At 43.4% G+C, this 22,469-nt stretch overlaps 1 protein-coding gene and 1 long non-coding RNA gene across 4 annotated transcripts in view; one reads left to right on the forward strand and one right to left on the reverse strand.

The window, feature by feature from the left end:
* The window catches only part of LOC110347702 (uncharacterized), a 65,245-nt gene that overhangs the window by 24,444 nt on the left and 18,332 nt on the right, over positions 1-22,469 (forward strand). The window lies entirely within an intron of this gene.
* The window catches only part of Apba1 (amyloid beta precursor protein binding family A member 1), a 229,733-nt gene that overhangs the window by 10,994 nt on the left and 196,270 nt on the right, over positions 1-22,469 (reverse strand). For 2 of the 3 annotated variants that reach the window (XM_087184088.1, XM_004838169.3), the window contains exons 5-10: positions 21,979-22,124; positions 8,633-8,665; positions 7,535-7,621; positions 6,611-6,796; positions 3,746-3,925; positions 2,493-2,705 (exon numbers count right to left, since the gene is read on the reverse strand). In XM_087184088.1, the coding sequence (XP_087040214.1) occupies positions 2,493-2,705; positions 3,746-3,925; positions 6,611-6,796; positions 7,535-7,621; positions 8,633-8,665; positions 21,979-22,124 (845 nt within the window). The remainder of the gene's footprint in view (positions 1-2,492; positions 2,706-3,745; positions 3,926-6,610; positions 6,797-7,534; positions 7,622-8,632; positions 8,666-21,978; positions 22,125-22,469) is intronic. The other variant, XM_087184089.1, reaches the window with a different exon arrangement.

Genomic DNA, 22,469 nt, shown 5'->3' on the forward strand with positions numbered 1-22,469 from the left:
GCTGACAACTGTGACCATCTCCAGGCCATCTGAGGGGTGCAAGATCATCCTTGGCTGAGGGCCTAGTCTTGGATCTAGCACTTAGGCATACCTTCCCTGGGACAGCTCTGCATCAGAGCCATGCTACATACTGGCTGAGTGACCTGGCTCTACCAATGACCTATGCATGCACCATCACTGTCTGTGCCTCAGTTTCCCAGTGTGTACAATGGGTGAAACAATGGTGCACACCCACAGGGGGCCTTTATGAGGAGTCAGTGATGTACTCCACATGCACAGTCAGAACAGCACCAGATGCACAGCACTTGGTCGCTGTGGGCCCCAGTCCTGTCACTTCTCCCAGTTAGACCAGCGCCCCATCCTCACCATACGGACTGTATCAGCCGTGTGTCTAGGCTGCACACAAGGTGTCTAATAAGTCACTCGTTCCCTAGGGGCAGAGCAATGTCAGTGTGGATTCCCCACCTCCCTCCCCGGGTCAGCCCTCCCCTCTCCACGTCACCATAGCAACACCAGATTGGGTCTCAACCAGATTGGCCCAGAACCTGTCCCCCTGACCCCATGTCAGCCTGCTGTCCACCAATTTAAGCAGAGACTTCTGAAGGCCGCAGTCCTTTGTTTCTCACAATCTAGGTTTTACTACCTCAAGGTCAACTTAAACACCACTGTATAACTTTTTACACTTCTAAACACTTGCAGCCTTTTAGGGCCCACTGAACCCTCTCAATGACACAATTATCCTCCATGTACACAGTATCATTCTAGCCTCTCCATGGTTCAGCTCAGCACCTAATAGAGGCCCAATTAAATAAGTCTGATGAATATCCATGTTCAAATTGGAGTCAGTCTCTCATCTCATTATTAATGTACAGTCGGGTGCTGCACAATGATATTTAGTTAACCACAGACCACAATATGACAGTAAGATTATAGCACAAAGAAGCTGAAAATCCTATGGTTCAGTGACCTTGTGGCTGTTCTAACACCACAGCACAACCCACGCTGCATGTGCTTGTGGCAGTGCTGGTGTCAGTGCCTCTACTGCTGGGTAAAAGCACAGCACAGGGCTGGAGTGTAGCTCAGTGGCAGAGCACTTGCCTAGCATGCATGAGGCCTTGAGTTCATCCTCAGGACCACCAAAAAGAAAAAGAAAAAATACCAAGAACCAAAACAGCACACTCTCTCATGTACGGTACATAATACTTGATAATAATGATAAAACCATTACTGTTTACATAGTTACTGCTATGCTTTCCATTGCTATTTTAGAGAGCACGGTGCTCCTTACAGTGTGCTGTGTTACACAGGTGAGAGCCTTACAGATCTCATGATGACTGTGTCTTGTGGTTGCATCAAGAGGCCACATCTAGTGATTGCCTAGTTGATTAGGTTTGTGTAAGTCTTCCACAATGGTTTAAAATGACAGAATGACCAAACAACACATTTCTCAGAATATAAGAACTGTGGTTGATATGTGTCTGTCTGTGTATTAAGCAACAGGCAGAATTTATTCATTAAAAGGGGCAACTGTCTGAGTCATGTACATTCACTTGTATACTCCACCCCCTTCCCTTCAGACGAAGATGGTGGCTTTTGTTCATTCACTCAGCATGACTACCGTATGAATGTACTCATTTCTCCCCCAGAGCCGTGTGCTAAGACTCTTTCATGAAACGCCAGGTACCAAGGAAAGCTGCACAATCCTAGTCTTCCCATGATGCTGCAGTGCTGTGTACAGGGCTACCGTGGCGAAGGAGCACTTCCACACACTGGCCATGCAGTTAGCAAGCACCAGTGTGCTTGGAAGACTATGGGGATGCTTCCTTTCTAAGAAGAAAATCTAATTTCTTCCCCTGAAATACTTACATTTAATTTCTTTTAAGTAGCTCTCCTTGGCCTTATACAACAGCACTGGTTCAGGATGAAGAGTAAGTAAGACTGTTGAGGTCTGAGAAGGAATACATGGACTGTGACAGTTTCCTTCTCATGGCTCTGGGAGAAAGACGGACTCATCTGCTTCTCGGTGTTCTCAGATCTCAAACATTTCCATGAATTTTTTTTTGTTTTTTTTTTTTTTTTTGGTACCGGGGATCAAACTCGGGACCTTGTGCTTTTGAGGCAGGCGCCGGAACCACTGAGCTAAATCTCTGGCCCCATTTCCATGATTTGAATTTAACAGGGACGGTAGTCATCCCGTTCATCTGATTATAAGGGACTGTCTGGAATGCTGTGCTGGGACGGATCAGCGCTGCCTGCAGTGGGCATGGACTCAGACACTGGTGTTATGTGAGCCACGCCCACTTCCCCCGATCTAAACAAAACTTGTGCAAGAACTTGTAAACTGCCTGAGGGCAAGTCAGTGCCTTTGTGTTTGTGTCTTCCTCGGTGTCTGCCACTGGGAAATACCTTCATCAATGTTAATGACTGGAGGGCAGTCCCACTCCAGCCATTTCAGTCTATGAGACAAGCAGGCTTTCCCCGTGTCTACATACCTTAATAATGCTCTGGCAGGTGGACAGAGGCAGGCCCACCAGGCTGGTGCCATTAATGGACATAATTTGGTCCCCGATATTCAGCTTCCCTGACTTCTCTGCAGGGCCACCATGCATCATGCTGGCTATGATCACGGTTGGCAGGATGGATCCCCAGCCGGACTCCACAATCACAACTCCCAGGATTTCTCCTTTCTGCTTCTCTATGAAAACCTGAATGGAGAAAAACACTTAGCCTGAAGGCCACCATGAAGGGAAGTGTTAGAAATCAGAGCTATTCTGCCCTTCTTGTCTGGGAAAACAGGAAGACACTTCCCAACTGACTCCAGCCCAAGTGAGCTCTTGTCCTCAACATCTCTGGCACCCGGAAGACCACACTCTTCCTCAGTGCCCAGCACCCTGCTCCCACACTCCCGTTTTGTTCTGAGTGTGGGTTTCCAATACATTTCCTCAGCAAGAGTCCTTATCTCAAGCTTTGCTTCTATGGAACCTGACCTGAGACACCTAACATACACTAGTGGATTGAAAGACTACTTTGTCACTAAACATTCTTTAGTCCATGGAATGAAGTCCAAACCCTGCAGCCAGACATAACCCTCCAGTTAAGACCCAGATCTTAATGCTGATCTCTCTTGCTCTCTTTTCCTTCACTCATGCCCTGCTCTGAGCCACCTCCCTGATTCCCCAGCAAATCTGGAGCTTTCTGACTTTTATGATTCTGTGCTGTTACTTGAGTTCAGCTCTCTGCTTGGCCCTATATGTTCCAAATAGCTCCTAGCCCTCCAGACCAGCTAAGTAGCCTTGTCTTCCTCCAGATACTCCTGCACAGTGTGGTCTAAAGCGATGGAGTGCACAGGATCTATCTCTTGAACCTGTGATCTGATTTATCTGGCTGAGGGCAGCTGGCTTTGACCAGCACTTAAACTGGTGCCCTCACTAGGCATTTTCAGTGCTCTTACCTAGACTGAGGACTTCCTATGGTGAGCGCCTAGGTCCATATACCTCTAGAACCCACTCAAAATGTGGGTCAGGCTTCCTGGGAGCAGAGGATGTGCTGCCTCTCTGTATCTGCTCATGACAGCATCTAATAACAGGGCCCCAGGATGGAAGAGCTGGAGGATGGGCATGAGCCTCTCCAGAGTGCCCTGCCAATGTCACACCCTTCAGCCTCTGTGGCCCTCACTTTCACATGACTGGTGTCCCGTTCTCCCCAGAACCTCACCTAGCCGGTCCAGCCTCAGGAAAGTACCTACATCTTTGCAGTTTTCCGACTTGGAGAAGTGGATCAGATCGTCGTTGTACATGTCCTGGGTGTTGAGCAGGTCACTATACTCCTTCTGGCTGAGGTCTTCTGGGTTAATCCCGTTGGCCCTGAGGAATTCCTGGTATGCAACACTGAACGCCTGCCCTATGGACTGTGCAATCAGCTGGGCCTAGAGCAGCAGCCAGAGCAAAAGATGGTGGTCAGTGGCACAGCTGTGGGTGGATGCCTGCTGTCCCTTCCACCCCTACTACAATTCTCTTGGAGTTTGGGGGGCCTGGGATGTTAGGCAGGCCAGAGGTTCTGCATTAGGGGCACCAGTGTCTATCAGTGCCATTTTCAAAATTACTGGGGACATTTCTGATTAGGACAGTGATCATAACGGTGCTACAGGCATTTGGCAGAGAGGAGGAGTCAGAGATGCTGGGCATCCTGCAGTTGGTTCTGTGTCATAGATGGTTTTCAAATATGCCACTGGATGTTCAGGTACATGTAATGCCTGTTTCTAATGATCTGTATCCAGGACTGAACCCTAACTTATGTATAAACACAAAGACTCATTGTGTGGCCTTGATATCCACTGAATGTTTAAAGACTAATACTGTATGAATCGAAGGAAGATGGTCCTTTGCCTTATCTAAAACTTTACCAGGAGTGAGCTTCATAACTTTAGACAATCATCCACACCACTGCTCTTCATGGAGTCTGAGTTGCTAATAAATCACATCTCTATGAACTAGCACATTCACCACACCATTCTGCTCGTGTTTCTATCTTCATATTATTTAGCCTTCAATTTGTAGAAAGTGTTGACAATATTGCACAGAATACCATGTTCTCTTACAGCCAAATTTATTAATCAAGTAGGTGTGAGCATCTGAGGACTTGGCTATGGCTTTTGGAGTGGTTAGAACTGAGCCTTTAGATGTTGTACTAAGATTTTATCTTAGATTGCTTTCTTTTTATTTCTCCTTTGTCAGATGTTTATGGCCATACACTGATTACTTTGTAAAAAATTTTTCAAAAGGTTATGTTGGACCCAACAGAGTCAGGAACCCTGATATGGTCCAACCCTGCACTTTCCAGGTGAGGAGACTCAGGCCCCAGGGATACAAAGGAACCAGCTCAAGGTTACAAAGCTCACAGAAGGTGGACATTGTTTCCATTGCCTCTTCCATGCACCAGGCTTTGGTAACTTTCCCTTGCATCAATTAAGCGAAAATATTCATCAGGATAGCCAACAACTGAGCACTGTGTGTGTCTGCACTGTACATCAGGACTGGTGTGACTCCTCACACTCATCTAGATGGGTGGTGTGTGGTTGGTCCAAAACCCCGTCCAACACTCCCGAGTCTGTGTTTTAGAATTCAGAAGTGCTCAGACTCTACACAAACAACAGGGTGAATACACGGAGCATTGCATAGGTACTGGACATTGTTCAATAAGCCCTGGGGAACTGTCCTACAAAGGGGCCTGCAGGGAGCCTCAAGCCAGGTGAGCAGAGCTCGGTCCACCTTCTCACTGCCCTGCAGGACACAGGAGCCTTAAGAGTCTAAACTTCCACTCATGAAAGAACTTTCTAGACTTCACTTTTCCCCAGTTTGTGTGCCTGGCCTTGCTGTTGAAGAGTAGCAGGGAGACTATTCCAGGCTCCCTGCCTTTCCAGCAACTTTGTGCAGGGGCTGCTTTCTAGAAAATCAAGTCAGTAAAAGATGGTGGTGACTGCAGTACTGAGAGCTCCAGTTCCAGAGAGAAAAGTAGGATTGCCTCTGACTCCTGCCTTCTTGGAGGAGGGCCGTTTAATGCAGCTAGGTTAAGCACTGGATAGAGAAAAATGGGCATTTTTCTCCTAGGCAGAGTAGGGCTTTCTGCTCTACAGCAGACTAAGAGCTTTTTCCTCTGTATGGGGAAAGTGACCACCATGGCTCTGATGTGGCCCTCTGCAGGGCAGGGGTGGCTGTGCAGTTCAAACCGTCATGTGCTGGGGGCCTTTCTGGGGAAGGGAGCTCTAGAGGCCCAGGGTGGGTGGGTGCCTGGGGGCAACCTGAGTGCCAATGCAGTAAAGTTTGGTTGCCTCACAGCAGTTCTGGGGACAACCCTGGACCAAGGCCAGGTGAAAAATAATGTCTGTTGCAAAGCAATCTTCGCTGTTGACCTTGTCACCTAGCAGAGTGAGGACTAAATTACTGGAGGGAGGATCTGGCTTTGCTGAGGACTGGGGCTGGGTGGGTGGTGCTCCTACCACTTGGTAAGGCCAGGGAGGGATGCCAGCTTTCCTGTAGTCCCCAGGACAGCTTGGAACAGCAAAGAACTGTGCTTTCTAAATGCCCTGGTGTGCAAGTGAGGCCTGCTCAGGCCCTTACTCGGGCCACTCTTCCTCTCTTTCCAACCTCTCCAGGAGCAGGGCTCCTTTCCCTTCTCAAACAAATTGCCTCTGGGCCTTTGCACTTGCTTAGAGTCTTTGCCTCTGCTCTTTCCTTCCTCTCACTTTATTCAGATCTCTGCTCAAATGTCCCCTTCTTAAGAAAGGATCTTGTTGATCATCCCACTTGAAACTGCTCCATTTCTCTACTCCTTGAACCTATTTTACTCTTCCATAAAGCACTTCCCACTGCCTAATTTTGTATTAAGAATATTTGTTTTCCTCTCCCTTAAACTGCAGTAGTGAGTACCTTCTCTGCTATGTTTTGTTCAGCCTTAGAGCTCTGGCTCTAGGACACTGGCTGACACAGAGTAGTAAAAACATGCTTCACATATGATGAATTAGACAGATTCAGGCTGTGAGAAATCAAGAGAATCTCGTCACCCAGTGGCTGCTCAGGTCACTTAGAGGGAGATCAGGGAAGATCACGCTTACGTCCTCAGACTCAAAGACGTGGCAGATCATCTTGTACTGCCTCTTCCCATCCTGCGAGGGGTGGGAAGCCTCCACGTTCTCCTGGGAGTTGGAGCGGGGCATCCGCCGGCGGGCCATCAGCACAACAATATTCCCGATGTCTGCAATGTAGGAAATGGTCCTCAGAGGGTGGTCCATCATCGTCTCCTAGAGGCAGAAGGGGACAAAGAGTGAGTTTGGCACAGCATCTAGGGACCCCGAGAGTCAGTCTGCCATCCTGCAGCCTGGCCCACTGTGAGCCACAAGTGGAGTGGACTCTGGGCTCACCGGAAGGACCTTGCTGGCGGGTCTGTGCACACCCCGAGGTCTGAGAACATTTCCCTAGGCTAACAAGAGCAAAAATGATCTGTGGTGGCTGAAAAGAAATAGGAAATTTCAAACATTTTATAACCAGTAGTCTCTGGTGGAAAAGTTAAAAGGAAGATAAACTCTACATGGCATAGTTATTTATTGTTTTCATGTGTGTGTGATTTTTTTTTTTTTTTTTGCAGTACTGGGAACTGAAGCCAGGACCTTTGCACTGAGTTACATCCTTGATCCCCAACTTGGTATTATTTTGAAACAGGGTCTCATAAATCACTAAGTTGCAGGGGCAGGGCCCAATCTTATGATCCTCCTACCTTAGCCTCATGGACAGCTGGGTTTATAGGCATGTGCCACCATGCCTGGCATGTGTGTGATTTTAAATACTTTCTTAAAAGGTTAATCTTTCCACATTGGTTATAAGGAAACAGCCTCCCACCCCCCAGCAGAAAGTACTGCATATGAATCTATTTTGCTTGTCTCCAGTCCTGAATCCAGGAGACAACAGGTATAAACAGGTACAAAAGTAGCATTATGATGCTACTGGGCTTCACCCTGGAGAAGGTGGGAGTCAGCTGGTACCTGCGTGTCGGCATTCAATACTTTGATTCTCTGGGTAGAGATGAAGAGATCCACCTCAGTCATGGGCTGAGATTCCCCTTCAGGAGCCTGAGAAGAAAAACACACCAAGAGGGAGTTTACCATGTTACCCCGACCCTGAGGAATGAGCAAGGGGAGCTTACACACAGAGGCACCAAGACACAGTCACCAGAACGGCAGCGCAGACTCCAGGGTTAAACTGCCAAAGCCAAAGGTACCACAGAGAGGATGGACATATGGACGGGAGTTAGCATCTCTAGGTTTCTGGGGAAAAGGCAGCAACTTCTCTGCTGCTTCCCCTACAGAGGTAGAAACTCATGTAGTAGATTTGACTCTGACCAATGATGGGAAATGGCCCTTTCTGCAAGGGTTTAGACACTGAAGGGCAAGGGTGACTAACTCACACCCAAGACCTTGGGGGAAGTCTCTTAAAGAGTTTGCCCTTGCTTGGGCGGATGGAGGGCAATGTTTTTAGCAGGTGCAAATGAAGTCATTTAGATGCGGTTCTGGTAAGAGGGTCTTCATGTTCACACACCACCAGAGCAACATGGAAGCAGCTGCCCACTCCTGAAGCCACCCCATTAGGAAAGAGCCCTGAGGCATCAACACCCCCAGAGCAGTTCACAAGCACCTACAAGCTCCACAACCAAAAAAAGCTCAGTCTGGTTCATTTAGGGCTGAACTCTGCACATGTGTGGTTATTAGCGAGTTTTCTTTTTTGCATCCAGCAATCTGACAAATCTCCAAATCAAACATAGCTAGAATTGGACAGACCCAAGTCCCTGGCACATCATTGCTCCTAAATGATTGGAACTTCCACACTACTACAGGACTCATTTAGCATCTCCAATTTGCTCCCTGTCGTTCTTCTGAAGTGAAATGACTCATGAGCAACAGAAAACAGCCACTTGAGGCAACATTGTTTTGAGAAACGCTGGTTTATGGGGCGGTTCAAAAAGAAATCAGAACAAAAAGTTGCTGGATGCAGAAAACAAAAACACGAAACAATAAAAAGGCAAAACATAAACAAATGGAAAGAACAGGCATAACACCAAGCTGATGAAGTTGTTTGTACTGCACCTTCTTCCTGCTTTTGGCTAATTTCTGGGCCATCTGCTTAGCATGGAACAAACAGAGACAGGAGAATAGTTAGAAAAGAATTTGCAGAGACTCAAAGTCCAAAGAGGAGTTGACAGACTAATGCTAGGGGTATAAAGCATTTTGGTGGGAGGGGGACTGGCTTAAAAAAAACCTTACTCTAAAGATAAATTATGTCCTAATTCAAAATTTAGTACGTGGTGAGGGCAGAGGGGTGAAGGAAATGTACTGAGGTGCTTCTTATGCTTAACTGCAATTGAGTTTTTCTAAGAATCAACTTTTGGTTTTTAAAGATTTTTTTATTGTATGCTCATTTTTCTACTCTATTGATTTCAGCCTAGATTATGTCTACTTTCTTTGGGCTTAATTTGCTCATCATCTTCTCAGCTTCTTGAGACAAAGATTTAAACTATAGTCTTTCAAACCCCTTTCTTACATTTAAAGCTATGAATCTCCCTCTAAGCACTGCTTTGGTTGCAGCCTACAAATCTTGGCATCCTACAATTCAACTACTGTTCCATTAAAACATTTTCTAATTTCAACTGTAATTTCTTTTTTGAACCTCACGTCATTTAGAATTGTGTTATTAATTTCAACACAGTAGAGAATTTTGTAGTTACCCGTTGGTATTGATATCTGAATTAATTTTACTGTGGTCAAAGACCAAACTATGTATGATTTCAATCTTTTGACATTTGCTAAATCTTAGTTGTTATGACCCAGCACTCAACTGACTTTGGTGAATGCATCATGTAGACTTCAAAATATATGTTCTGCAGTTGTTGGTTACGATGATTGTTCAAATTTTCTATATACTTGCTGATTATGTTGTCTGCTTCTTCTATTTGAGAAGGATGTGCTAAAATGTCTAGCTGTTTCTATGGATTTGTCTATGTATCTTTTTAGTTCTGACAATCTTTGCTTTATCTACCTTGTAGCTATGTTAGAAGGTGGCTTTATATTTAGGATGGTGTGTTTTCCTGTTCAACTGATATTTTCAGTGTTATTCCTCTTTATTTCTAGCAACACTTCTCCCTTACATTTGTGTAATATTAAAATAGTTTATAACTAAAATTGGATATAATATTTCCCCTTTGCTAATAATTAAAAGACAGCATAGTTGATAAAAGCTCCAGCCAAATCCTGGCTGTCATGTACTAGTTGTACAGCTTTGAACAGCAAGTTAATGTCTCTGTCCTTTAGTTTTGTCATCTCTAAAGTGGGGATTAAAAATAGTATCTACCTTATGGAGGTGTTTTGAGGTATATGAACATATGCAAAGTTCTTTGAACAGTATACTAAGTACTATATTTGTGCCTGCTGTATGTGATTATAATTACCTATATCAGGAGGCAATTTCCTGGCTTTTCATAAGGCTTGCTACACACACACACACACACACACACACGCGCGCGCGCACATTTTGTACAAATAGTGGGGAGTCAATGGCCAAACTGAATGCTGCTGTGGTGATAGGGGTAGGGTGGAGGAAAAGCTGCTGGATTCCATTCCTTGGTACTCACCTGGTAGGAAACTCTTTTGCTCTTGGCAGTATCTCTCTCTCATTAATGACTAAAATGTGTTGCCTGTACTACCACATTGTAGAGAAACTGGACGAGTCAGCCATCCAAACACCAAATAGCTAATATCATCTAGTACACCCAGGAAAGTGGGGCAACCCCATTCCCACTCAACCACCCCACAGCTCTCAACGGTGGTTATGAGTTCCTGGGAGACACTCTGCTCTGGAAAACTCTGAAGACAGCAACCACACGTTACCCTAGCTGCTGCGTGTTACAGTGGAAACATTTCTGCATCTGAGAAGTGGCCCTAAGCTGATGCTCTGTTGCACCACACAGATTCCTGTGTGGAATCTGAGAGTCTTGCTCGGGAGGTTCTGACCTGGGTCTATCATAACCTGCATTACAAATAACTGCCGAGAGACTTGAATGTTTCCTGCTACCCCTTCTGATATGAGGTAATGAAATGGGAATTTGTTACTTTTAAAATCACAAATCAAAGCATCGTTGGTCAAAGTTCTTTAACTCTAGGGCACTGGAACTTGACAGAACTCTTTCAAAGAAAAACAGACCCACTACCAATGGAAAACACAAATTCTGTTTGTCTTGGAACCAGTAATGAGGAAGAATATCACAAAGGCAAACTGAGTATCATGAAAAATATCCTGAAGTAATTTTTATGAAGTTGAAGATATTTTATGCATTTAAGAGTAACAATCTTCTGTAAATCACTTATGATATCCAAGTGTCCTGCTACAAATTATAACACAACAATTTAGATGTAACACTGAAAAAAGTGAGGGAGTAAAGCCAGAATGAGAAATCAGAGTATCAGAAAGAGGAGTAAGGGAAACATTAGGCCAGCCTGTGATATAAAGCAAAGAATGACAATATCCATTTCAATCTTTGTGTTTTATGAGATTAGTCATGGCCTATAAGCCAGTGGGGTGGGGTGCAAAAACCAGACTGTGGCCCCATGCATAGGGTCAACCCCGGTGCAAACTGAGTACTTACTGTTGTTGAGGTATTCTAGGTTAGTCATGCCCAGGGGTTCTCCCTTCTGTTCTACCTTTTCTTTCCCCAGCCAACATCTACTACCATGTACTAGGATCCTACTTAGCAATTCATATACTTTAGTACAAAACCTTACAACTCCTCCATGAGTCAGCAGCTACATTATCCTCAGGAAACTGAGGCAGCAAGAGGGGCTGATTAATTGCCGAACATCATGCAGCTGTAAAGCAGCAAAACAGAGATTCCAATTTAGGCAATCCCATACGACACTCTACATCACCTGTTGCAGGCTGGGTGAGACTGTCTTCTAAGAACTCAGTCTGCCTATAAAATGAGATTAAACATCCTTGCTTTCCACAATTTCTAACCCTCTCTATTTTGAGGAGTAAATGGGGTTTTATATGTGGGTGCCAGTATATTCTTTCTTTCAAGCAAGATGGGAAATTACATAACTCAAAGCTATTCTATAATGAAATAATTTTTGACATCTAAAGAAAATACAGTGGTACCTTGGTTCATGAACTGAATTCTTTCCATGTTTCTCATCGCAAATCAAATTGGATGAGAACCCAATCAAATTCAATGGTTAGGTTCAATGTTGACCTTATGGGGAAATTTGATTAGGTTCTTGTCCAATTCGGTTTGCGATCAGAAATGAGGAAAGAATTAAGTTTGTGAACCAAGGCACCACTGTATTAAAAGCATGAAAAATGATCCGTAGGACATGATAATAAAGACAGATATAAAAATATTTAATAATAATGAATGTTCCTTACACCACAAAATACCTCAACACCATCTGGAATCTAGTTATAGGCACTTCACAGATATAGAAGAATGGAGATGCAGACAGCATACTTTGCATGGACAAGCAGCAGACTCTCTGGCTCAGGTAGGGCTCAGCAAGCCACCCTATCTTCTTGCTAAGGAGCAGAGAATGAAGTAGGAATGAGAGTGGAATGTAAGGACGGAGTCATAGCGGACAGAAAGGAAGACACGTGAATGAGCTGCATTGGTATCGAAAGCTTAATACTCCAGATAGGGCATGCACAATGGGATCACTGTGTGGGAAGGGTGTTTCTAGGGCACATTAGAGACTGACAGGACAGAGGACAGAGCTCTCTTCAGAAGCTTCTCCCAAAACTGCCTCTAGAGATTACTAGCAACAAGACATGAGCAGGTAACAAATGGTGATAATGTATTCCATGCTCATATGATTATGGGACTTATAAATGAAATCTCCTTCACACAGGACTCCTCAAAGCTCGTTCCTTTATTACTATGTACTAACTGTACATACTAATAGAGTACCATATGATGTCTCCACATACGCATGCAGTAACACATCCAACCATCCTTTTCTACTCTCCATCCCCAGCACCATTCCCAACCTCCTCTAGTCACTATTCCAATCTCAGGTTGATTTTTTTTTTAATAGATTCCGTATGAGATAACGCATTTAGTACTTGTCCTTCCATGTCTGGCTTTTTTCACTTAATGTCCTCTCATTCCATCCTTTTTGCTGCAAATTACAGGATTTCATTCTGTTTATGGCTAGTATGACATTGTGTATTATACTACATTTTCTTTATTCATCTCCTGATAAGCACCTAGCTCATTCTATATCTTAGCCACGTGTGCAGGTATGTCTTTGGTGCGTTCATTCCATTTCTTTTGGATATGTACCTACCTAGAAGTGGGATAGGTGGATCACACACTAGATCAATTTTTACTGTTTTTGAGGGACCTTCAAAGTGTTCTCCATAATAGCTGGGCTAATTTATATTCCCACCAAGAGTGTATAAGATTTCTTTTTTCTCCACATTCCTGCTAGTATTACATGCTTTTTGGATAAGTCATTCTAATTGGAATGAAATGGCATCTCATTATTGCTTTGATATGCACCAGCCCTGATGGCTAGTGATATTGAACTTTTTGGGCTATTTGTATTTGTTTTAGAAGTGTCTATTAAGATCATTTGCCATCCTCACCTTTTTTGACATGGGGTCTTGCTGTATTGTCCAGGCTAGCCCTAAACTCCTGGGCTAAAGTGATCTCACTGCCTCAGCCTTCCACAGAGCTACGTCTAGCAGTATCTCCCATCCTGCCTAGCCACCCTTTTAAAACTGAATTACTTGTTTTATTAAATTTGAGTTCTTTATATATCCTAGATATTAACCTAGTCAGATGAATAGTTAGGAAATATTTTCTCCCATTCTGTAGGTTGTCCCTTCACTCTGTTGTTTCCTTTTTTTTTTTGGTACCAGAGATCGAACTCGGGTCCTTGTGCTTACAAGGCAGGCAGCAGAACCACTGAACTAAATCTCAGCCCTTCACTGTTGTTTCCTTTGCTGTGCAGAAGCTTTTAAATGTAATCCCATTTGCCAATTTTTGCATTGTTTCCTGTGCTTTTGGAGTCCTACCTAGAAAATCATTAATATCTTGGAGTGTTTCCTCTGTTTTCTTCTAGTAGTTTTAGAGTCCTACATTTAGGTCTTTGATCCATCTTGAACTGATTTTTGTACAGTGGGAGACAGGGATCAAGTCTCACATCTGCATGTGGATATGTCTTCCCAGCACCACGTGAAGAGGCTGTCCTTCTAGTGCAATGGTTTTGGCGGGTACCTTTGCTGAGAATCAGGTTGCTGTAGATGTGTGGATTTATTTCTGTGATCTTTATTCTGTTCCACTGATTTGTGTCTGTGTTTATATCAATACTATGTTGTTTTTGTTACTATGGCTCTGTAGAATGTTATGAAATTGGGTACTGTGATACTTTTTGTTCTTTTTGTTCAAGGATGCTTTGGTTATTGGTCTTACGTGGTCTCATATACATTTTCGGATTTTTTTTCTAGTATTTTTCTGGAGAGTACACTGAATCTGTAGCTCACTTTTAGAGTACACAGTTTAAGAGTATTATTATTCTAATCCAAAAACATGGGAAGTCTTTTTTTGGGGCATATCCATTTTTTCATTAGTATTTTGTAATTTTCATTGTAAAGATCTTTCATTTCTTTGGTTAAGTTTATTCATAGGTTTTCAATTATTTTTTGTATTCATTGTGAATGGGGTTGCTTTCATGATTTCTACCTCAGCAAATCTGCTGTTGATATATAGAAAAGCTATAAATTTTTGTATGTTGATTTTGTATCTTGATACTTTACTGAATTTATCAGTTTCAAGAGTCTTTTTTTTTCTATGTAGAGAATTGAATCAACTGAAAACAAGGACAATTTGACTTTCTCCTTTCCTATTTGTATGCATTTCATTTCCTTTTCTTGCCTAGTTGCTCTGGGGAAAACTTCTAGTACTATAGGTGAATGCCCTTGGCTTATTCCTGATCTTAGAGAAAACGCTTGTGGCTTTTCTCCATTCAACATATTGCTGTAGGTTTGTTATACACAGCTTTCATTATGTTGAGGTATGATCCTTTTATGCCTAATTTATTCAAGGCTTTTATCATGAAGGAATGTTGAATTTTATCAGATGCTTTTTTCTGCATCTACAGAGATGGTCATATAATTTTTATCCTTCATTTTATTGATGTGTTGAAATACATTTATTGATTTGCATATTGAATCATTCTTGCACAGCTGGAATGAAACCAAGTTGATCATGGTAAATGATCATTTTGATGTACTTTTGAATTCCATTTATTATTTTGTTGAGGATATTTTCTTCATGTTCATTAGTGATAGTGCTCGCTTCGGCAGCACATATACTGAAATGTTCATTAGTAATAGTGCCCATGGTTTTCTTCCTTCATTTCTTGATTGTCAGGTTTGGTAACAGGGTAATTTTGGTCTCACAGTATGGGTCTGGAAACTCGTCCTCCCATTTTGTTCAATGGAATAGTTTAAGAAGTACTGGTCTTAGCTCTTCTTTAAAAGTTTGGTAAAATTTAGTGGTGAAGTCATCTGGTCCTGGACTTTGCACTGTCGGGAGATTTTTAATCGCTGATGTGTTAATATTACTTGTTATGAGGTGTGCTCAAAACATAGTGAATGTTTAAATTTTAAAAAAATTTATTACACTTCAATCCCTGGTACCAAAAAAAAAAAATTATTACACTAACAGACACAATCCTTTAGTTTCTCTCAAAATATTCCCCCTCACTTTGGATACAGTTATTCCATAATCTTTGCCACTTCCTGAAGCAGTTCTGGAAGTCCTCTTTCATGAGTGTCTTTATGTCTTTAGTTGTGCTGTCGTGGATGCCTCCATATCTGAGCTGGTTCAAAATGTGTACCTTTTCGTGGGCATTCTGAATTTGGGGAAGAGCCAGAAGTCACAGGGTATCAGATCCAGTGAATAAGGTGAATGAGGTCACACTGTAACATTTTTGACAGAAATTGCCATAAATTTTTGATGAATGCAATGGTAAGTTATTAAAAATAATTTAAAAAATTATTATAGTAAAAGACACATTGCCACTCATCCCTCTCAAAATAATCCGAACACTCCCCCTCACTTTGAAAACACTTATCCCATTGTTCTTGGCAATATCTTTTACTGAAAAAAGTTTTTTTAAGAAAACAAATTTAAACATTCACTAGATCTTTCAATCATCCCTTGTATTGGTTTACTCAGGTTTACGTCCTTAGTTCAATTTTGGTAGTTGATACGTGTCCAGAAATTTGTCCATTTAGGACATTCTAGGTTTTCCAATTTTTAAACATATAGTTTCTCAAAACAATCTATGTTCCTTTTAATTTCTGTGCTATCAGTTATGTCCCCCTTTTCTGCTCTAATTTTATGTGGGTAGTCTTTTTTTCTTGGCTGGTCTAGCTAAAGGTTTATGATTTTTGTTTATCTTTTCAAAGAACAATTTTTTTGTTTCATTGATGTTTTGAGCGTATTTTTTTAGTTTATTTCATTTATCTCTGGTCTGTGCTATTTCTTTCCTTCTACTAATTTGGGGTTTGTTCTTGCTCTTCTAAGTCCTCCAGATGTCATTAGATTACGTATTTAAAATCTGTTTTTTAAAAATGTAGGCACTCTGCCATAAACTTACCTGTTTTTGGTGCATCCCACAAGTTTTGCCTCAGCTTTCCTTTCTGACTTCCTCAGTGAACTACTGTTCATTCATATGCTGTTTAGTCTCCATTTATCTTTTTCATCTCCCTGAGAAGCCCCCTTTTGAGGTGCTGGGGAGGGGTGGAAAGAATAGTATGGGCACCTGCCTTCAGTCCTGACACTGGTGAGTCTATGTGTGGCTGTCCATGCCTGTGGACTGAGGGAAAGCTTCCTATCTCCTGGTTCTCAGCAGTGGTGCCCAGTCCTCTACATCCCCTCCAGTGCAGGGCACCCACCAGGCTTGAGTCAGAGTCACTCTGTTGGGCAAACTTGTGTGAGGCAGCCACCTGTGAAGTCAGCGTGGTAGAATGTCAGTGGAATTTCCTTGATGGGAATACGCAAGGATTTCTGACAGAGTCATCCAAACTTAGATGATAGCTCGCTTCTCCAGATGGCTCCTGGCTGTTAATAGCTGCCTGGTGTTCATTGGGAGATGTGAGATCCTTTTCCAAAGCAAGGCTACTAGGCAGATTTCGGGTTGTCTAAGTGGGCTGCAAGCCTGTGAGGACTGTGCACCTTTCCAGTAGCTAGGACTGACAGCATCCACAGTGATAGTTTCTTGGGACCCATTCTTTCCCCCTCCCCTCAGATGTGCAGCCAGGGTGTACATGCTGGGAATTCTGCTTCTCTTCTTTTTTTTGGTACCAGGGATCGAACTCGGGACCTTGCACTTGCAAGGCAGGCGGTGGAACCACTGAGCTAAATCCCCGGCCCTCTGCTTTTTCTATGCTGTTATCCCAGGTCTCTGCATCTTACAGTTCCAGCCTCTCTCCTGCTGGGTTCCCAGTGTTTTCCCACAGTCATCACAAAATGCAGTTATGTAATATTACTTGGGTTTGTCTTTGTGGAGGAAGAGGTAAGGGCTGGGCATGTCTTCATCCAGTTTGAAAAGATTCTCATATTTTTTACTAGAAAAACACAGGGCAAATGTACAAGAAGGCTATTTATTATGCAGTTTCTTCAATTTACTATCAGTGACAAGCACTGGGCTTGACTAGAATGCTGCAGAGCACAGTCAGGTAAGAGGCTTTCCTGTGCTGGGTGACAGTGATTCATGCACTATGGCCAGTCAGAATCTTCTGGCTTTGACTCAGTGAGTCTCAGGTCAGGCCTGAGAATTTGCACTTCTAATGAGTTCCTAACTGATGCTGCTGGTTCCAGGAACGCCCTTTGAAAACAACTGTTCTAATGTTTGCCTAAGGTATGGGGGAGGGCCTGTTGCTGGAAGGACAGCATTTTTTCTAAAAAACAATGAATACAAAATGCAAAAATGACACATTATAAAAGGGCTAAATAAAGATGAGGGGAGAAATGGTAGGTGTCTTTGAATTGTGTTTAAACATGCTTCATGTCTTAAATTTTGGTAGGTAGGATAGCCTTTTAGTTTCAGAATGATTCCTCAGTGTGCCTCATGGTAATGTTACCTAAACTGTCTTTTTGGCCCTTTTATTAAACTACAAGTTTCTCAAGGACTGTACTGGTCAATTTTGACTCAAGTGCCTAATTCAGGAACCTTCAGGGGGACAGTTTGCTTTTTGGACCAAATTCCTTTGTTTTCTTCTTAACGTTATGTAGAAAATGCCCAGCCAAACCACAGCTCCAAATTCTCTCTCCGTTTGGCAAATAGAACTGTAATTTTTTGTACTAGTAACTCTCAAAATTCCAGGTGTAAATCCCATGAGCAGTCCCCACATACACTTGGTGCTTTGTGAGTGACAGAGACCATAAACAAACAGAACAGAAATTAAAGACTGCTTTGAAATGGAAACTTCAGGTTGGAGGTCAGCATCTGCTACAGTTGCCAGCATATACTCACATCCCTCCTGTCAAACATCCTGGAGGCTGAGGGAACAGACTGTCTCCGTAGGGAGCAAGGGAGGCAGAAAGCAAGGAGGAAACCGCTGCACCTTTGTGTAGGTGAGATCACCGAGTCAGAGCTTACTATCTAAGCTTGGGTAGACATTACCAAATGGATTGCAAAATAAATGCCCGGAGCTTTTCTTTCTCCTTCCTCCCTGGATGCACACTATGAAATCTGCAGCCTTGCTATGCCCTGCATTCCTTCTGCTGAGGTGGCCTCAACTCATTTCTGAAAGGTCAGGTTCTCTTTAGGACAGGGTGCTACCAAGTCCCTTGGAGAGCACTGTCCCCTGGGCAGAGGGTGGCATGCAGCGCAAGCTTACGGGACACAGCCCAGCCTGCCCCGAATAAATGCTCTCCTCTGCATTTGCTAAACACTGAGCCTGCTTCCTGACCCAACCGCTTTCTAGGGGGTGCTGAGATCAACAGCCCTGCCTGCTTAGTCGGAAAAGGCTTCTGGCTGTGTGTAATGTCAAACAATCTGACAGGCACTTAAAAACATGTAAAATGAACATGAAGCAGAAAATATTTAATGACAGGCAGCAGTTCCTTTCAGTGCATAGAAACCTACTGGAAAATGATACAAATGAAATGTAACCATTTAATTGTACCACGGTATAATGAACTCACACTAGAGTAATTTGCTTATAAAAATATGTTTTTCAAATGTCTACTCTGCTATAGGCAGGTCTAAAATGTATTTAAAATTATCTGATTGAGAAAGTCCTCTAATTTTAGGTTCAAATGAACTATGGAGCTTCTAAAAAACAATTCCTTAGAAGCTTCAAAGTAAAATTTATGATTTCTCACGAGGGAGCTACTCTTTCAAGGAAAAACAACACTATCAGATAAGGCTGTGTAAATAAGAAAACATAACTCAGGATCTAAGTAGCACCAGATGGTCCTGGTACAGGGGTGCTGCTGTATCTCATGAGTTCAGGTGATGTGCCTGCCTTTCCCCTTAAGGCCATTTGAGTCCTACATTCAGTATCAAAATGAGAGTGGAAAGATAGACATTCCATTGACAGGTGTCAAAAGCTAGCAGAAAGTGAATACATAAAGGGCTCCAAATAAAACCTGAATCTGAAGATTTTATAAACCTTGATGGATAAACTTAGGCGAAACTAACCTTCAGGCAACATGAAATTTTCCCTCTCTGGAGTCTCCAGTACTCCATGGGGGACAGACTTGGTTTCTTTGGAAGAGCACATGAGTGGGATCTGACTGTGTTTCTTGGTGTAAGCGCTGTGGCATTTTCATGGAGATAAATTTCTGTCGTGTAGCTCTATCCTGGACATTACAGGGTATTGAGCATACATACTTGTGCTGGCTCCAGAAATGCTCCCAGTTACTGTCACAAGCAAAATCTTTCAGATGAGGCAGACAAGGTCACTGTCCTTTCCCTCAGGAAACTAACAGGACCACCCACCTAGAAAACTGGTGCTGGGTGTGGTGCCTGCGGGACGTGAGCAATCAAGGACATTTTCAAAGTTCTCGGCATGAGTTAGCACAGGACTGTGCCTGAATAGTAGCTTGTTCTCAATGAGGGGGTTGTGTGTTGTTTTGACTGCTGTGCCTGGCAGATGCTGAATTAAGATGTGGAAGACCAATGGGAAATTTGCTACCATTAATGTCACTTCTTGTGGGCAGGCAAGACAGTGAGAAGGCCTAGTGCTTATATAGTTTGAATGTGGAATGTCTCCCAAAGCCCACATATTAAAGGCTTGGTTGTAAGACTGTGGCATTCTTGGGAGATGAAGGAACCTTTAAGAAGTGAAGTCTATGGAGAAAAGTTTTATCACGGGTTGTGCTCTTACAGGGACATGGGCAGCCTGATTCCTTTTCTCTTTCTGCTTCCTACTCACCAGAAGGTGAGCAGTTTCCTGCACTACAGGCTCAAAGCCATGTGGCCACATGATCATGGACTGAAACACCTCTGAAATCATGAGCCAAAACAAACCTTTCCTCTTAAGTTATCTAGTCAGCTGTCAGTGTGACGAAGTACTTAACACACCAAGCTTCGGCAGACAGCTCAACAAGAACCTGTAGAGTTTTACCCGTAGTTCTATATGCTTCTTGAAAGAGTCAGAGGTATGAAGGTCCTATTGCTTCTATGCTATAATGGAGTTGTCCTGATGGGAGCCATGGGGGAAGATGCATCGCTGTGAAGGGCTGGGGGAAGCAGACATCCCTTAAAAGAACTGACATCCCGGTGTCCATCATCGGGGAGGGGCTAATTTTAGGAGAAGACACATACAGAACAGGTGGGGACTGCAGGGCTTCTGAAGTACAGTCAAGGTTTGTGTATCCTAGATGAAGCTGCTGAATGGGCCCCCTACATGCGGAAAGATAAGTCCTGTCCATAATATTGACATTGGGTTGGCAATAATGTAAATCACTCCCTGGTTTATACATCCTAAGATGCTAGTCATAGAACCAAAAGCTGCAGCATGGGCTTACTTTACATACTGTGGGTAGCTAAGAAAAGGGCAGGCTCTGAAGAGAAGTGCTTCCTCTGAGCAGTGAGCAGCAAGTGACACATGAAGAGCCCCACGGCAGATGCAATGCAAAGCTGCATGATTGGGAAGCAATGAGAGGGGACTTGAGGACATTCACACAGCACCACGGGGGACCGTAGCATAGCAGGGAGCTCAAAGTCATCATAGTTAGGGCAGCAATGGAAATACAACCTGTTCAGTACTCAACACATGGCAGAGCCTGGACATGTGACCATCGCAGGCATCTGTTCAGGTATAAAGCCGGGGCCAGTCACCACTCCCCCGTAAGTGCCATTCTGAGTTGTCGGTCCTTCTTCCCTCCTGCCTCTCAGTGGTACCCTCCCCTCCAGGATTCCCGTGGCACACTCTGTACGTCTGTGGGCCAATTTCTCATTTGTGCTGTTGAGCTTCAGGTAAAGATGTCACTTTACCAATCACTATTTTTCTTCCCTCCTAAGACCTTTAACAACAGTCACAAGGAATATTCTAAGAGATTAGACTCTTACTTACTGCCTTCTATTTATCATCCTGTATTATACCAGCACATGCTTTGGGAATGTGTAAGAAGACATGGAAAAGGGAATGGCTCTTTGGCTGTAGCCAAAAGAGTGTCACTTTTAAGCAGGTAAAACTGAATAAAACTTATTTTGGTGAGTCTTTACTTGCTGGAAATACCTGGTTCTAGTAGTGAGCTGTCCACATGGGGCCTCTGGGGTGGCTGCCTGCAGTTCTACGGGCTGGGGGCACAGTAACATTTGGATGCCATGAATGCATGTTACGTGTCTCTGTCTTTCTGATTTGTCCATGATTCTAAGTGGTTTGGGCATCATGGTGGAGAGCTCTGTTTCCATGGGATCAAACTGGTTTTGATAGGTTCAAAGTAGTTGTGAATGACTCAAACCAGATGAAAGTGGTTCTTGCTGGATCAAACAGGATTGCCCCTTTTAAATTTTGATAAAACATATTCAAATAGGTTATAACTGGCTCAAACTAGTTTACACTGCATTAGACTTGCACTAACTTGGTTAGACTAGCAAGGTTAGATTGATCAAGTGGCTTGTTTTACTTGAGTAATCCAGTTCAATCTAGCTTGAACACAATCAACAGGTTCAAAAGCAATGGCATCCACCTTGAATCAACTCTTTGCATGAATGTTCAAGTCACTGACTTCTACCAACTTTTCAAAGTACACATTGGAAATCCTCTTGTTCTTAGAACTTTTAAGAGGGACAACTGCCTGCAATGTTATCTCAATCCACTCTAAACTCAGGACTAGACACAGAAGTGTGGGATGGCACTGTGGATGGCTCAGGTCCCCACAGCCGCCCACCATCTTCCTTCAGCCACATGGTCCCCTCACCTTGATCCTGCTTACTGCTTCCTGTGCCTGCATCATGCGCACATTTTTGGAGGGAGTTTTGTCTGAGAGCAGCTGGGTGGAGCCAAGGTAATTGGCAGCAAAAATGATTCCATCGATCAAGTCTTCAGGGTCACAAGGTCCAGGAACTGTAACACACAGAGCAGCAGCAGTGAGTGAAGTCACCCTGGGGAGGGCCTGCTGAAACCCGGAAGGCATACCACCCCCTCCCATGCACATTACTTGTAAAGATGGGTCAGGTACAGAGGCCCCTGGACAGGTGGTCAGCCTGCTGGCCTGAGGCACTTATATCTGCCTTAATTCACCTCTCCTCAGAAGGCACGGTTTCTTACAGTAACTTCCCCCAATCCATGTACTGTGAGAAATAATGCAAGTATTTACTTAAATATGAAGCATAAAATCTAGCAATGAAAGATGTTTCTCTTGTTAAGACCATGAGGTCCTGGGGGACAAGAACCATGTCATATTCATCT

Source organism: Heterocephalus glaber, unplaced genomic scaffold (assembly GCF_053883595.1).
Source record: "Heterocephalus glaber isolate CG9 unplaced genomic scaffold, H.glaber_assembly_v1.0 deba00001481, whole genome shotgun sequence".
Taxonomy (NCBI): domain Eukaryota; kingdom Metazoa; phylum Chordata; class Mammalia; order Rodentia; family Bathyergidae; genus Heterocephalus; species Heterocephalus glaber.